Raw genomic sequence first — 18,374 nt, 5'->3', positions numbered from 1 at the left:
GGATAATTAAATATTTTAGCAAAAAAATAAAATAAACAATGGAAAGTTCATATACCTACCTTCTTAAATTAAATTAAAATTTTCAGGAGAAGAAAAATGTCGGTAAAAGTATATTATACTTAATTATTCATAGTGAATTAGTACGGAGTGTTTTTTTTGTGATATTGACCAAACCTTAAAAGAAAAATACCGGACCCTTTATAAAATTATTTTCTTTCTAAATTATTTATGTGCCTTAAGATCGCCTGGAGGTATCAAGCTGTAAGTAACACCAGATATCCATATTTACGGTCATTGGAGGGTAGAAAAAAATAACACTTTAAAGCTTAATTAAATCAACGCATTCATCACGTTTCAGCATGTTTAATCAGTGTTTTAAAATTAAAATTTCTTAAATTAATATGGACATGTGAAGTACACTAAAATAGATAAGACAAAAAATGCAAATTACCATACATATATATATATATATATCTATTTAAACTATTTTAATTACAATTAATTTAGTCTCGAGTAACCTCGAGCGCCAGTTACAAGTGTCACTATGTCAGAGGGTGTTAATTTAGACGCTTCATCATTAAGACCACACGCAATATGTGATATGTCAATTGCGTAATTGAAGTACGTGGTAAACATTTTCTTATTTTTTTCTTTAAATTCACGCGTTATCCCGCATACTGCAGGTTAGGCAGAGGTCACCGTTCCCCATTTTCCGTCGAATTTTGGAGGCTTTGCCTGGACACCAGAGTGAAGATATGAAAATATTAAATGCTTCATTTCCTCAAGTAGGAATCGAATCCACACACTGTTGCGTTTACAAGACTGGTCTCACATAAACATTTTCTTTACGTATTATTATTATTATTTGGCAAAAGTTCAGTTGTAAAGGAGACATATTTTTTTAAGAAAACATTTTCTTTACATAAATGAGCTTTTTTGTTGTCTTTATTAAATCTGATTTGATGAATTTATAAAAAGTTTCACAGTAAAGAGGAAAGGAGACAAACATTTATTATTTACTGCAAAGAGCGGCGTTGAGTACCGCCACTTATCAGTCAATATCTCCAGAATTCGGCGCAGAATAGGAAATGGAATGTCTTAACACTAGGTTTTCTCCGCCCACCCTGATGTATGCGGATTACAGCGTAACAGCGTTAAAGCGATGATTATTATTTATCACCTACTTCTCTAACCACCACACTGAACCGTGGAAATCATCAGAATTACTAATTTAAGCAAGAAATTACATAAAACAGTGAGTATATCTTAAATATAATATGTAATATGTAAATTTAATCTATGTTTATGTCATTCCATAAAAATTGACACTACCGGTTTCGAGAATGCAGCCTCTTGACCTCTGCCGTTAAGGGCGAACCGCGTATTATAATGAGACGAAATGTTACTCGACCGGCTCCTCTGATCTTTCACACATACATTGAGATTACGACTGTGGTCTTTTCTCTTGAAATTTGCGTAATATATTGAGAAAGTGCATATTTAGTGCAAAATTCGTATTATATAATAAGGTTTATCTGAATCTTATAATATAAAAAAATCTGATTTTTGTATCCCGCACACAGTAGGTCGGGTGAAGGGAACTAAGTGTAAAAACACTCCGTTCCCTACTTTCCGCTAAATACAGGAGGCATTGTGTGTTCAATGGCGGAACTCAAGCCACCCTTTTCCTGGACACCAGAGCGTAGAAATGGAAATCCTCAACTGGGAATCGAACCCACAACCAGTCGCAACTACAGTCACACGTTTCCCCGCGCCACGACTGGAGATCTTGTAATATATCTTCACATATTGTAATTTTTGTAGAAAAAAAATATGATTCTTAGTTCTAACTTCTAGATTCTTTCTATTTTGATATATTGCTTACTGAAACAACCTGATGTCTCGCATTTCTCTTATGCTGGCAAAGTTCATAATAATGAGATTTAAATCCACAATGTAAATGTCAATGTAAATTGAGAACTTTAGTGCAAAGTATGTTGAAGCTATTTAATATATAATGTATTAGATTTTATGTTAGTTTGCAAATCTCCAGTAATTAGATATTTACTGTATTCATGGTAATATTGATACTCAAATACACTATCAGTATATACTCGTTATATATATAGGTATATATACTACTTTTCCTTAATGTTAGCGGTATTCAAATAAAGTAGAGGTAAATAAGAAGTCAGCGATAATGTACAAAACAAATAATATTTTGATTTAAAATCTTATTTTCGGTCTAGAAGGTCATAATGTTTTTAGTTCACGCTGTAACTCGCATATAACGGGAGGCAAAGGGAACCTTCGTTCCTCACATTTCGTTAAATTCCTAAGGCATTGCATGTTGAGTGGCGCTAATCAATTGCCTATGTACCAGAGCCAGGAAATGAAAATTTTAAATATTTAATTCTCCCGAGTAGAAATCGAACCCATAATGATCGCGTTGACAGTCGCACCCTTGTGCCCCTGCGCCACAACGGTATATTGTTTTATGAGGTGCATTTAACAATAAATTCCAACGTGAGCGATCTCGTTGTTATCTTAATCTCATTTGGTAATTAATATGAGACATGTGAACTATAATAATTTAAACATTAACTTTTACAATTATTGCCAAACTTCATTTACGAAATATATTTTGGAAGAGAAAAATGTTTATGCGAAAAAACCTACGTATTTTCGTAAATGTTGTAATTGACTATATAATAATAATAAATGACTTAAAAGTATAATAATTATTATACTGGTATTTTACAAAAATCGTATTAATCTGTAATTTTCAGTGGTGTACTTGAAAGCAGCCGCGGCGGTCTGCAGATATATTTCTGTATTGTGGCCAAGGATTAATGATATAAGCGATCTCATAAGAAGAACTAAAGCTGGATAGAGTATCTGGTGGGCTTCAGTAAAAGATAACGAAAAAAATATGATATTATGAAAAATTTCACAAACTGACCTAGTTACTCGTACGTAATAGCAAATAATCTATAAAGATTCTTTGTTTCAGTAGGAATTCAAAATATCAAATTAGTTTAGTTTTCTGTCGATATATACCTACAATATAACGAACATTTGTAATGTATATGGTTCCAATGTAATAAACACATTTACGTATGTATTGTAGGTACGCGGAATTCGCGGCAATCACGTAATTAACATGTTTTGACCTTTTCAGTTACATTCTCAGTAACCTAATAATAGTTGTGCCTTATATAACTTTTTGTCTGTAAAAATTGAGTTGAATATATAGATTGGCATTTCTTAACTAAGATAAATTAAATGGGCGGACTATTTCTGTGACAAATACAACATAAAACTGGGATCACTATTATTTCATATCTAAAAATATATTGTTGACAATTGTTTTAATTATATAACATTTTATTAGTATCTACTAAATATAACGTACCAACAAGATTTTTCGTCTTTCATTTCAATTTCATCGTCTGTCGTTGAGGCTAGTCGTCTTGCAGGGCCACAAGTGTGTTCAATCCCCACTCGAAGAAATAAAATATTTATTTAAATTCATATTTTCATTGTTTCGCTCTGGTATGAGATGCAAACCGCAGCGTTTAGTTCCGCCATTCAACATGCAATGCCCCCAAAATCGCGCAAAAAATGGAGAACGGAGTGTTTCAATTAATATTATTACGTAGTTGGGATAATTCAGTGAACACATTTAAGATATTTATAGCAGTTGATGCCATACTCGATAGACAGTTTCAAATAATTTGACTTTGTTTCGCAAGTTGTGAATACTTTTGGCAGTTTGCCCTGAAAGTAGAGCACTTACGTTCAACACTGAATGAAATGTTTTTAAAATGTATGCATAAACTACATGAAACCTACCAATATGTGTGTAAATATTCTTAAAATTGATCGTTTTAAAATATGTTGAGCTCTATATCGCGGCATAAGAGTCAGATGAACGTATCTACATTCCTTTTATTATTTTATATCATTCTATTAACCGACTTATTAATAGAGGTAGTACTCGTATAATAGTTTGAGGTGGTGATTGTTCACAGTATTTTTTTCTCTCCTTTAAAATTTTGAATACGTTCATCTGACTCTTATGCCGCGATATCAGCAATTGATTATAAAAATATATTTTTTAAATTATATTAAATATATTTTAGTATTACAGAATACAAAAGATTAGAGATACTACTGCAAAATACAAAACATTTTAAAATGGAAGGAATTTATGCCTTACAGACACAACAAAAATGTATTAATGTAAAATTTATAAATTTTCATTTGCCAGTAAAGTTCCTACTTAATAATAAGATATTATTTGATTTCATATTTGAAGGCAGTCGTGGTACAGGGGCAACAGATTGTGAGTTTGATTCCCACTCTAGGAATATTTCCATTTCTTCGCTCTGGTGTCGTGGCTATAGTGCGACGTTGAGTTACGCCACTCACCACGCAATGCTTCTGGAATTCGACGGAATTTGAGTAGCGGAGTGGCTTAACACTAAACTCCATGCGTGAAGTTAAAAAAACTCATTATTTTTAATTAACACTATGTCATAAACAATAAACGCTAAGGTAACAATAGTGGTATAACTTTAATATATTTTCTCGTAAATCTCGACTGTTGTATGTTCGAGCATGCGCCATTTATAATAATGATCGTCATCGCATATAAATAGATCGAACTCTCCGCTCAGATGTAAAAACAGTATTATCAGTTATAATGTACCTACTTACGTAGATTTTGCATTTATGATTCATACTAAAATTCTTATATGTTTAGTTCAAGTATTTTTCTGTAAAGAGATAAAAACTATAGCTATTTTTAGAAAAATATATTAATTTATGTTTCTTAATGTTTTCTCTGAATGGACTGGAAATTATAGCGTTCATATAAAAATAATTTATAAACCAGACTGCCTCAACCGAATTGAAAATAAAAATGTTTAGCTAGTCTTAGTGTACCTAATTATGTTATTTCTGTATAATAGACAAATATATACATCAATAATTATATTAGTAATAAGTTATAAATATTAGATTCATTAAAAAAATATATTAATTTATAAAAAATATACATTCAAAAAATGCAAAATCTATAAATGAGGTAGTCCATATTCGATGAAAATTATGTATGCCGAGCTCTATAATTAACATATTAGTGCTAAATATTTTTATCTAGATATATTATTCTTAAGCAATACTATTATTTTAAACAGCGACCGTAAAATTTTAAATACTGTGTCAAAAGAACATAATGACAAAATTATGCATATAGTAGGTATGTGACAATAGAGTGTGTATAAGAGACTGGCGTCTGACAAAATTTGCAAAAAAAATATTTATTGCTTCAGCTTCACGCTGTATCCCGCACACAGCAGGATAAGCAGAGGGAACCTAGTGTTAAGACACTCCGTTCCCCACTTGCCGCTGAATTCAGGAGGCATTCCACCTTGAGTGGTGGACCTCAATGCCGCGCTTTCCCTCAACACCAGGGCGAAGAAATGAAAATATACATTTAAATAAATATTATATATAATTTCCTCGAATGGGGATTGAACCCACAACCAGTCGCGTCTACAGACAAACTTTGTGCGAATGCGCCACTACAGACCTCATGATATTTAATTGGTAATTTATTACATCAATTATATTTAAATTAACAGATAAAAAAACTACAAATCGTGGATTGGAGTGGATTCTTGAAATGTTTTGATTTGGGTGCGGTTACATACTTGGAGTGTATCGTCAGTAGAATATTTATTGTAATATGACGTCACGCGCCATTGACCCGGCGCTACGTCTTCTAGGTCGACACGACAATGTGACTATTTGTATTTGTGTGATTTCTAGGAGGTACTATTTTAATTATTTCCGCTGATTTATCTATATTTTCTAGAAAAGATAGATAAATAATTATAGAAACTGTGAGTTAACAGAGACGGAGAATATCTTTCGCAATTTTTTGTTATTAAATTTGTATACATATTTCCCCTGATATTTCTTTTCCATAATCATGTTCTATAATTAAGGTTACAATAAAAAGTTTAAAAAGAAAAAAAAGAATCCGAAATATGGATAAATTTAAATCTAGAATATTCTTAGTGATATATAAAACCTTTTACTTGTGAACTAAGGTAAGGTTATCTACGAAACCATTAGACATTTTCCATTTTAATTATATCAATGATTCATACTTAATGATGTGCATTACATATATTTGAATATGTAAATGGCAAATTAAATTATATATCTAGTGGTGAGATGAGTCATATAATTTATATTGGCCATTCCGGTTAAATCATGACAATTTTCATATCTAAAACTATTATCTCATATGAAAACGATTTTTCTAGTATATTACTTTACTATGCCTAATATTTAAACATATTTAAAAAAAAACATACGATTACTGAAAATAATATTTTATTTTTTATTTTATTATATGCTCGTCAATTTAAAAATTAAATGCTTGCAGTTCTACCTTTGACCGGTGTATTTTTTTGTTATACTAGCTTTTAAAGTAAAATGGAAAAACTACTTGATTTATGCTAAATGATACAAGAACTATCACTATAATTAAAATATATTTAATTTATTTAACAATTCGCCTTTTATTTTTAACAAATTTTGTATTCTAATCAATAATTAGGCGACGAGGAATTTTACCACCAATATGGCACGACAAAATAATATTTATCTATTCTACAATTATATGACATAACTTTTGATTTTTTTATTTCAACTATATAAAACACAAATAAACAACTAGAGATCCATAAATTCAAGTGACCACTTCAAAGTGTAAAGTAAACAAACGTAAGGCTTCGCACGTTATGGCTATGCTTATTGTGTGTATTTTGTCACTTAGCACTGCATCCTCGGTAACTGAGAGACTTCTTAGTACCGTTTTACATAAGATTGGATCTGTGAAGATTAGAAGTCATGGATTTCTAAATAATAAAAATGAGAGATATACGTGTATACATGTAGGAAAATTACAATCAGTTTCACGCTTTATCCCGCACACAGCAGGATAGGCAGAGGGAACCTAGTGTTATAACACTCCGTTCCCCACTTTCACACGACTCGCTCCAAATGACACTTTAAATTTTTTGCCCTTTGTTAACCTTCAGGTAGATGTATCTACGTAATGTCGAAAATATTAAATAACATTATTATTATATTAAAGCATAACACTATTAAAGGCATAACAAGTAAATGAGGAAACTCATGTAATAAATGTAATAAGCGTGGCCTAAAAGTAATTTGTATAGAGGTAATTTATGCAATTATAATTTCTAATTAATAATTTCATTAAATATAGCATTTAAAAATATATATAAAAATTGAAGATCTGGATCTTCTGATGAACAAACAGCAGTCCGGCTGAACTATAAGAAGTATTAAAACTAACTACATGTGTTGTTAAGAGATGAGTATTTCTTAACATATAAAATAAAAATGGTACCTATATCTGATGAGCAACCAACCTATAATCCTTACATATGTATAAAATTAAAATGTCTGCCTACGATTTCAAAACAACCGTATTTTTTCAAATGCTTATTAATAGTTATTAAACAATTTTAAAAGTTTTGTCTGTCTGTCTTTCTGTTTGTGTTGCTTAATTTTCAGAACCGGGATTTTATTCTGGATTTCCTCAGAATCAGCAAGCCATGAGAGAAGTTAAAAGAATAAATAACACTTATGTTACGTGAAATAAATATTTCCGTAAAAAACGTATTACATAAGGAAGGTTATGTTAATAGGAAAAATTAGATTAGAAACATTTCACATAGATTTGTTTCACACAGAGATTAAATCACACGTAAAACACAATGAAGTCATATATTTCATTTATTAGTTACTTGGATTTTCTTTACCACGTTGGTAAAGAAAATGGTTGGACTTTTTATATGGATATAATAAAGCCGAGACAGGTAAAATGGAAATGAACAACGAAGGCGAGGAAAAGTCACACAAGATATGGTTATGTTCAGCTCGGATAAGGAAAGCATTTTGTATACCACCACCTCGACTATAACTACTTTTACTTTGTTTAAAATATAGTAAAAAAACATAATTATATGTAAATATATATATTTACAAACAGAAATAATAACAAATAAAGATTCAAAACAGTCGATACGACATCGGTGTCAATGGGACGACAAAACGAATCCTACGTATTCAGAGCACGCACTCGTATCAAAACTGCCACAAGTTGGGAACTGCGTTTATTTCAGGAATACGCTGGATCTGCTCCAAAATACGATATAATCGGAAGCCGGTCACTTTACGCTGACTCAACGAGTGAGTAACACCTATCCATGACTTCTCTTTTACAATGTCAAAGATCCCACCAAGCATTGGTCCAAATATATCGACAATCTCGATTTATTTATATTATCTCGTAGTAATTTTCGTCGGAAAAACAGTAATGTGTGGGTTGATACTTGGAAAATTTGTGTGTAATCGTAATTTCTTGAGAATCTGATTCTGGTATTCTTGATTTCTTCATCTGATTTTTGTATTTTTTTTCGCTAAAAGAGTAACACGAAAACACATCCAAAACGAATTAGAAAAAAAAAAGGAAATAAAAATGCTTTGTTTTACTTCATCTTCAGCTCTATTATAGCAAATATATTAATCTAAAATATGAATAATAATTTTCTGATCATTATCAGGTTAAATATATAATAACTGCTACTGCCAATGATGAAGCTACGAGTATAGTACATATGTATAATTAATAAAATAATATATATGATATATATGAATATTTTTTTATTTCGATAAGTAATATACCTACATACTACCGTACCAACGTCTTATTTACTAAACTTGTTAATTAATACATTAGACGAATTAAATAAACATTCTAAAACGAAACAATATGAATCAGTAAATTCAATTCGCACTTTGTAAATATATCACTCAAAAGTCAAGGTCTCCTAAACATTCGAACTTGATGTATTCCAGAGATTTGCATATTGATAAATGCAGCGTGCCTTTTAACTTTGAATCGCTAAAAAACAATAGAATGAGACATTTTTTATGAAAATCTACATTTATCCTTAACCTTTAACTATGGACGTGATTTTTTATAACACACATATGGACGTCGGGTCTGTCAGACCAGTGTGTTTATTGGTCATATTCCGTCTGTTTTTTAAAGGAAGAAGACAATTTTATGTTTTAGTTTACATGAATAGCCTCAAATCAAACAAAATCAATATAAATAAAATCGCTTTTTATTAAACTTTACGCATCACAACGATTTAAGTAACGTAAAGTCACAATTTCAGTCTTTGGCCACATCGGATGACTCTTAAGAAAATAATACTATAAAAAAAAGACAGATAATAAAATAAATATTTTTTTAATAAAATATAAAGTCTAACAATTAAAAAAAATAAAGAAATTACATCTTATGTTATAAAATAAAAATTTTGACAACACCTCAAGATAAGGTACAATTGAACATCGATACGCAATGGCTTTCAACATTGTTGGCTAACAGGACGATTGCAGTCAACAAAAGAATGTGTTGTCTTTCTATATATCTTTTGGGGGCAAAATATACATGTTTTTCAAGAACCCAAAACTATTTTTTTAGCTTCATGTTCGATAAATGATAGATCAGATCGCGAAACGCGAGTCAAAGTCATTCTCAATTCTTAGATTAGTTTAGTATACGAAACGCGTCTTTTTATTTGATAAACTGCTTTTTCTTTATAAAATGTCGTCGTCCAATTATTTTGTTTGATGTTGATTATAAAGTACCGATATATTTGTCCCTGACGTGCTTGGTCAATCATTTTTTTCCATTTTATCACAAAAACTAAAAAAAATGAATCTTTTTTAGGTAAATAATATTTATATTACTAAAATATATAACAAATAAAGCAAAATAATATATGATATATAACAATAAAAACATTTGAATACAAATAATACAATTAAAATATTAAAGTATATTTTGTAATATTATAAAAATATATGGTGTTTTGGAATCATCATTGTATGGCAAACATGGACGTCGGGTCTGACAGACCCAGGTCCCGTTTAGAAAGTTAAATACTCACGTGTTTTGAACCCAGAGACACAACCACTGCTATCTACATTCATTTTGTCATTAATACGAAAGGTACTGAGCGACTCAGTGGCGGAGGTCACCGAGAAGTGGCCGATTTGTAGAATTCGTAGACCTAGATGGGTCTGTGAGACCCGACGTCCATACTTAAAGGTTAAATGTCTTAGGGGCCGTTTTGGTGGGTACGATTCAGAGGGATCTGAGGGTCCCGCTACTCAACACGCAAAGCCTCGAAAATTTGAGTTTCTTAACACTAGGTTCCCTCTGCCTACCTTGCTATATGTGAGATGCAGCGTGAAGCTGATAAAAAAAATCTGCCATTTTAGTATAAATTTTCAACAGACTGGGCCATATGAAAAAATGTTGTTTTACAACAGCTTAAATCGTTTAATTTTTAGAAGAGGTCACATTAACTAGTATCCTTGACAGTTAATCAATGCACGTTAGATCATCACGGAAAACCAGTCGTTCAATAGTTTATGCCATATTACAAACGTAAGATAACAGACCATTGGAATTAGGTACATCTTGTGGTACCAGATAACTGTTGTTTAATCAATATTTGGAGTCGAAATGGCTTTCACTCCTGTATTGGTGCTATTTGACAGAGACTATACGACCGCGGTATTTTAATTTACATTTAAATACATACCTAATATGGGTTTTATCAGTATAATTATTTGATAGCAAATGCAGAATTTCTTAGGTAGTAAAATTATTCTGTTTTTTAAACAACATTTATGTAAATGTTTAGTATTAGTACCCTTTGTAAAGAAATGTAAAATATATTATATTTTTCTTTCATTAAAAACACCATATTTATCTGAGCTGTACAATGGATGATTACCATAAAGGATCAATAGTTTCGCAGAAAAAAGTTATAATTATGTGACACCATGATACCTACAGGTCGTGTTTATAGCAGATCATACTCAAAAAGAGAAGAATCCTACCTGGCCAAAGAAGCGTTCCCGCGCAGCAGCTGTAGTCTCATTCCGAGGTGAATCACTTTTAACTGAGCTGGACTCTGTGGGCTGTGTCATGTTCAATGAATCCTGAGATTTCTTAACAGGATCGTCAGGAGGAGGAGCAGTTTGCGCCTGCGCTTCTTGCGGCGCTGTCCGCTCTGAACAGTCCTCAGCCACTTTGATCACCTTTTGTGCACTGTCTACTGTATTTCCCCCAACCCCGTTAGTCTTTTCACTGTTACCCTTTTGTTTCTTCTTGTTCTTTTTCTTGCTTTTCGGTTTCTTAGGCGGCTTGCCCTCGTGGAAGCGGTCGCTAGCGCAGCACTGCACGTTGCCCATGTCGGCGAGCGAGCATGTCGTGGTGGCTCAGCTGCAGGAGGCGGTCGGTCGGTCGGTCGTTCGAGGCGCGTCGGCGTCGGCGCCGGCTCGCGGAATGAGCGCGCCGCGAGTCCCTGGCGTGCGCCCACCGCCACCCGCCCCGGTATTTTTGACGCAAACTTTGGAATCACGCTGACCGCCGATTACGCGGATGCCGTCCGCGAAGGATCGCACCCGAAAGCCAAAACGCAAGCCGCCGGCCGCGCTGGCGTCATCACGCCTCCTCCCCCGCACCTCAAGGTCAAGGCGCTCGGCTCCTCCTCAGCACGGCGAGACCTCAGCACCGCCGCCGCCTGACAGCCAGCCCCGACCCGACACCGCTATCGATCACGCAATGTTTACGTTCAGCTGCCACGGGAACCGCGAAGTAACCAATGGCGACACGCTATATACCGTTGTTATGCATTTAATTAAATCGCCCGACACAGAGTAGAATGGTTGAAAAACTCAAACGTTATCCACGAACGAGAAACGTCACGCGATTTTAGAAAAAAAGTGGCACTAATTACTTTTATTTATGATCATATTATTAGTTATTGCGCAAGAGTAAATCTAATAATAATGTTGATACAACATAGCAAACAGTAAACAATGTTTTGTTTAAAGCGACCGCGGTCGTGCTCTACGCGTTATCGGGCGCTCGGAGGCGGGCGGCGCGGACGGCGCGGGCGCACTGCCGAGTGGCGAGAGCACGTGGCGACGGCGACGTACGGAACGAGTTGTAATTTTAATACGCTGAGTTAATTACGCTTACGATAAACAATACGAAAACTGTAATATGTTGAGAATATCAAATAATATATATGTAATTTAGTCTGATATTCCCAATTCAATTATGTGCTTTTTAAAATTTATAATGAATATTATATAATTACTTTTTTTCTTATCATATCTATTTTACTCTGTGACATAGATAAAAAGATCACTAGGATCATCTCATCTAGGTTTTATCTAATATTTTCTGAGTAATAAAATAAACATCTCTGTATATAGTTATACTATGTCATATAATATTGTAATTGCTATGCTTGTCATGCATATTAGTGATTATAAATGTGGTGTCCTATTTAATACATTTTTGGTCTATGGTCCGATTTGTTTCCTTTCTTCCTAACGGTAGCGCCTAAAGAGCTTTCTCACGTTAAATTCGAAGAAAATATATATACAGGTAATAATAATAAACGATATATTTAATTTTAGATATATAATGCAAATTTATTTAAATATCATTGCGATTATGGTACAGTTGAAGTGTATGTTCGACTCGAGGTAATATTATATTGTAAACATTTCCATTCATAGGGCATCCTTAGGTTATGCCGAATAACTGCAATATCTGTTTTTGCAAGGAAAAGGACGACAGACCAATCTTTTACTAAGTGTTCACCGTGTTCATTATTTTTTTAAAATAATATGTAGAGCAGAGAGAAAATTAAAAATAATATGGTGTAAACAATTTACGTAATATTGAAACCATTCGTGGCACAGGGGCGCACGTGTGTGACTGTAAAAGCCACTGGTTTTGGATTCGGTCTCCACTCAAGGAAATGGAATACAATAATTAAAAATATATATTTTCATTTCTTCGCCTTAGTGTAGAGGCAAAAGTGCGGCGTTGAGTTCCGCCACTCAACAGACCATGCCTCCAGAATTAAATGGAAAATGGGGAACGGAATATCTAAACACTAGGTTCCCTCTGCCTAGTTTTTAATCGTTACTGTAACGTAAAATAAATCCATCAGAGTTACCTCGAGCAATTATATTATGACATGTTGTTTGTTGACCAGACGGGCAAAGCGGTAGCTAGTCAGTATAATTTAGTAAATTAAATTCAGTAAATTAAAGTCAGTATAATTTAGCTTTATAGGTCTAACAAGATCTTTTAAATACCTACATACCACAGAATAAAAAATAAAAAAAGAATAAAAGCGTTACAATACAAAGATTTTGTAATTCTTAAAATATCCGCGGGTAAGATATGCGATCTCTGGTTATTTCGGTAGTGGTGTCGCAAGTTTTGATGGCACGGAAACCAGGCCATGTTTTAACGTGCTTTCACGCCGCCTTTCACACCGACGCAAATTATTAATTATATTATCATGTATTTTTCAAATTACCTATTTGATATTACAAACATAATTTATATAAGTTTTAAAAACAGATAAGTATAAGTATTTTATAATCTAATTGGTTAAAATCAGTAATGTTTCTAAATATAGCACTACTAAAACAAAATCTGAATATTCCAAATGGCTTGAAAATGATTTCCATGATTTTAGGTTATCTTATCAAATTAATTTTCTTTTTTATTTGATAACGGTGTGTAAGTATCACTATTAATCTTATATTAAATGGACGCCATAAACATAGCGCCGGCGCAAGCGTAAATGTTAGATTGCATACGAGTATTGGTCGTTTATGTATATTTGATTACTTTATATTTAAAAATGGTGATGTAAGAAACTTTGTGAATAAAATATTGTCACTTTTATTGTTTTAATTCGTTTTAATGTTTGTAATTTTAGTTACAATATCTCATAAATAAATATAAGCAGGCCCTTATTATTTTATTTAGGTCTTCCCAAAGCAGTATTATTAGGTAAAACCTATAAAATTGAGAACAATTTTGTATTTGTATTTTTAATTATTTATTTTGCTGGTTATGTTGGGTTTTAGTAATATGCACACAAGTCCATTCAATTGCTATTAAGGTAGAGCACGTCTTATAGTGATCAAACAATTAATAAGTATACAAATAAAAATGTATTAAATATTAATATTTGTCTACATAGCGGTTAATCATATTTATTTTATTTCTGACTTGGACGGAGGCAGAATAAATATACGATTTTTGTTTAAGCAGTTACAGTTAAATAACAAGTCTGGTCTGTCAAAGGTCATTTATTTTAATATTATTTGGTTTATTCAGTTATTTGTAATAAAAGATTCCACGTTGTATAGAAAGAGTATTGATTTTTAAGACACGGCAGGCTTTCAACCTTCCATCGACATTAGATAATAATGGAAAACCCTTAAATACAAAGCAAAACATTTGTTATTTTTCGAAATAGTATTAATATTTATTTAAAACGACTATGTCGACGTGCTAGCACTAAAAGGCAAATGGAGAATGAGACAGAAATATAAGTAAATTAACAGTTTCCTTTTATCTTTCGGTAACTTTACACAGTCTGACTGACTGACCAAGATCGTATCATTTGGGTCTGTCTGACAGCTATTTTATAGTGCCAACTAAATTATGACAAATAACACTGAAGTCAAAGATTTGAAGCACGATCTCGTGCGAGTAGGCGTCTTGACCTCACTAATTATGCCTTGATTTCTCCGTAACCTCAGTGAGTGCTACGTTTCGAGCGAACGCATCTGATTTTCAGTATCATATCTTTTTATTTTCATAAAAAAAATTCTTTATAGAATGTGAAAATGCTTCTTATAGGTGAACTTAATATTTCTTATGTAAAACTACGTTTGTTTCAAAGACTAAAGGTGCTTTGCAACGTAACAACATATGTATAAAAATAATATTAATAACTATATATTTGTAATATTTGTAAAATATTTGTTTTCATTATAAAGATTATTATTTAAAATAATTAAATTCGAATCTAGCATGTAGTTAATTATATCACGTATAGACTGCGGTAAATTAAAATACTACCAACCTCACTATCGCTTTCAGCAGCTGCCATAGCGATTTCTTTCTTCAAATGGTCCTCTGCTATATCGAACTCCTTGTCTAGCTCCGATCCTTCCAGTTCTAGATGCGGCGACGTCTGCAACTCCTCGATGCCGATAGAGTGCTCGGGGTCAGATTGAAATGATTTCGGGCTTGGCATTTTCACGATTAACGGGCGAAAATTGAGTCGTGATATTTCTGCAATATTCATATTACTATTGATTTTTTTTGAGCTTCTAGCTTCATTTCTTAAGCAACTTTAAGTGGTATTATATTAGTACACATAGTCCAAACACGGGCTATCTCGGACTAGCTCTGTTGTAAGTTGAAATTATATTTATATTTAAATTTTATAAGAAATCATTTAAATAAAAATATTGTTAAATATTTTAAATTTACACATGTTGTACGTCTTTACTCATATATTATTATATAACATGAGAGTACTTTTTACTGGCTCGCTGTACTGGTTTTAACATTGGAAACTTATGTTAACCGTATTCTGTGTAATAATTTCCCAATATAATTAATGAATATACTCACTTTTATTTTCGGCTTTTTCATTTTGTACTTTTTTCTTATTAAGACCAAAGTTAGATAATATCGGACGTATTGTGATTCTTTGTAGGCCACTACCAGGTATTAGACTAGTTATCACTCGTTTAGGTTTTTCTCCCTCTGGACTTCTGGGGTATTGCCCATAAATGTCTTCGTTATCTGCATCGATGTCCAATAAACTTTCTTCAAGCTGTTCAAAATTCTCCAAATCTGAATCCAATTCACTTTTTGATCCATGCGATTCTGGTCGATAAAACATTTCTGAGTTCTTCCTGGTGCTGTTCTGTTTGGGTTCGGGTGAAGAAAAACTCCGCATCACATAGCCCTTGGCCTCTTCTTGGGAGTTATCATCATTTTGACAACCTGGTGAAGAATAGCTTCTCGGAAGTTGGCTCTTTATGCCATGCATTCTGCGTTGCTGTTGACTCGTTCTAGTTGCAATCAAGCTTCTGCCTCTACCACTTTGAGGTGGTAAGGAACTTAAAGGTGGTAAGGACTGCTCCTTCCGACGCATTACAACACGTGAGACGTGGTTAACTCTTCGGGAGCTTGGAACAACTGGAGCTGGCAATCTTTCATTTGTAATTTGTTGAAGCTGGCGGGCACACTTCTTGATTATTGAATTACCATATCAAATAGCAAGGACGGGCGCAGTCAGGTGATATATAATATGATAAGCACTAGCGAGCACGACCGACTTACTAATACTGCTTGGTTGTTGCTTCACATTGAAATTTGATTAAGTCATTAGATTTTAAACCCACGCTCATGTTTTTTATAATTCGTATAGTAATAACTTGCTCACGTTTTCATTTAATTATATTATATGGCTTGATTAATGAAAAATTTAAGGAACACGAATCGAGAATTTAGTAGATATTTCACAAAGTTACAATAACACGTGCGGTTGTGGTTAAGTTGTTCAATGAAAATGAGCTTACGTTACGCGTAGAGAAGACGAATGGATAAAGCTCTGGAGGTGGAAAACTTTCTCTTTTTGGAAGTTTTCGCCGTCGTAGCTCATTAACGAGCTTCACCTTTAAAGATACTACTGTAACTTGACTGCAAATTCTTATTACTTTTTCTTCATAAGTTTTAATCCCTCTCGACAACTTTATTAAATCGAGATAATGAGAAACATGTGTTCTATGTGTGTAATGCAAAGTTATTAATTTTTTTTAAAGAAATAAATATTATGAATATACTATGTTAAAATTTAATTTGTGTACAATTTAAGGACATTAATTTTAACAATTAGGCATACATTTTCATTACGTCACGTATTCGATTCGCTTTATTTTGCAGTATTTTATTAAAACAGCGAAATTTAATATAAAAAATATTGAAATAAAACATTTTGACAAACATTTGGAACTATTAATTTCTTAATTGGTTTTTTAGACTGTACGAGTACTTGCTACAGGGTAAGTTTAAGAAGAGTTTAACAAGAATAATTTCTTAATATTAATACAAATAGCATTTTAAGTAATGATTCACATTTCATTCTCAAATTTCTGTTCCTTTTAGAAATATTAAATGATTAACTCGAAGGGCCTATGACTTTACCGTATAGCCTTACCGCCGACCTTTGTTAATCACTTATAAGGAATAATATATTCAGATAAATGAAAATTATAATATTTTAATTATAGGTATAAGGCCAGTCGTGACATAAGAGCACAAACTGTGACTATAAACGCGACTGGTTATAGGTTCATCCCCACTCGAGGAAATTAAATATTTATTTAAATCCACTCCATCCATCCATCCATTTCTTCGCTCTGGTGTCATAGCCAAGCGCGGCGTTGACTTCCGCCATTCAACACGCAATGCTTCCAGAATGCGGAGAAGAGTGACGAGAGGAAGTGTCTTAGAGGGAGCGGAGTATCTTAACACTAGGTACCCTATTCCGCTATGTACAGAATACAGTTAAATAAAACTTTAAATAAAAAAACGGAACGTTTTGACTATGGATATTCACATGCTATCGTGCTGCCATCTACAATATAAGCATTCAATTCTTTGGTACTCCTTTCTACCTTTGGTCTACCATAGACAATGTAATTTTATAAATTATATACCGCCACTAGATGGCGCAGTAACAAGTAATAAAAATAAAATTATATGTATTTTCTTGCGATTGTACTTTTAACGACATTACAATACAATAAACAATTCAAGCAAAAAGCTATTGAAACATTTTATATACCATATTTTCCTATATAAAATATTTGCTATTATATGAAATATTTGATTTATAATTCTTTACTTTATCTTCAAGAAAAGCATTATCCTCACAGTAACAAACATTCTTTTGGCTGTTTTTACCTTTATTTAAATTTAATCTCATTATACGCGGCGTAACGATAACGGCACAATAAAACTTTTCATACTCTATATTCACAGCCATAACAAATTACCCAGATTTTATTCTTTTTAAATTATTTTGACACCTTTTTACTAGCCCATCCTTTAATAAATTCTCATCATCTCATCAGCTTCACGGTATATAGATAGACCGCACACAGCGGACCTTACCTAACCCAAAATGTGCAATTATTTAAGTATTCCCGTGTATCCCGCACACCACAGGGTGGGCAGAGGGAACCTCGTGTTAAGACACGCCTTTCCCCACTTTCTGCCCAATTCTGGAAGCATTGCGTGTTGAGGGGTAGAACTCAACGCCGCG

General features: G+C 32.8%; 1 protein-coding gene across 3 annotated transcripts in view; it reads right to left on the bottom strand.

The window, feature by feature from the left end:
- Positions 1–16,214, bottom strand: part of Sarm (sterile alpha and armadillo motif) — a 66,269-nt gene extending 50,055 nt beyond the window's left edge. For 2 of the 3 annotated variants that reach the window (XM_085204282.1, XM_085204283.1), the window contains exon 1: positions 11,038–11,532. In XM_085204282.1, coding sequence (XP_085060408.1) covers positions 11,038–11,391 — 354 coding nt within the window. In that variant the 5' untranslated portion in view covers positions 11,392–11,532. Of the gene's footprint in view, positions 1–11,037; positions 11,533–15,113; positions 15,326–15,670 lie in introns of those variants that run through there. The other variant, XM_085204281.1, reaches the window with a different exon arrangement.
- Between the last annotated feature and the right edge of the window lie 2,160 nt (positions 16,215–18,374).

The sequence above is a fragment of the Heliconius melpomene genome, chromosome 20 (genome assembly GCF_056956725.1).
Source record: "Heliconius melpomene rosina isolate 202511_hmr_F chromosome 20, ASM5695672v1, whole genome shotgun sequence".
Lineage (NCBI taxonomy): Eukaryota > Metazoa > Arthropoda > Insecta > Lepidoptera > Nymphalidae > Heliconius > Heliconius melpomene.
The sequence above is the reverse complement of the archived record's forward strand: the minus strand, read 5'-3'. Positions and strand labels throughout refer to the sequence as shown.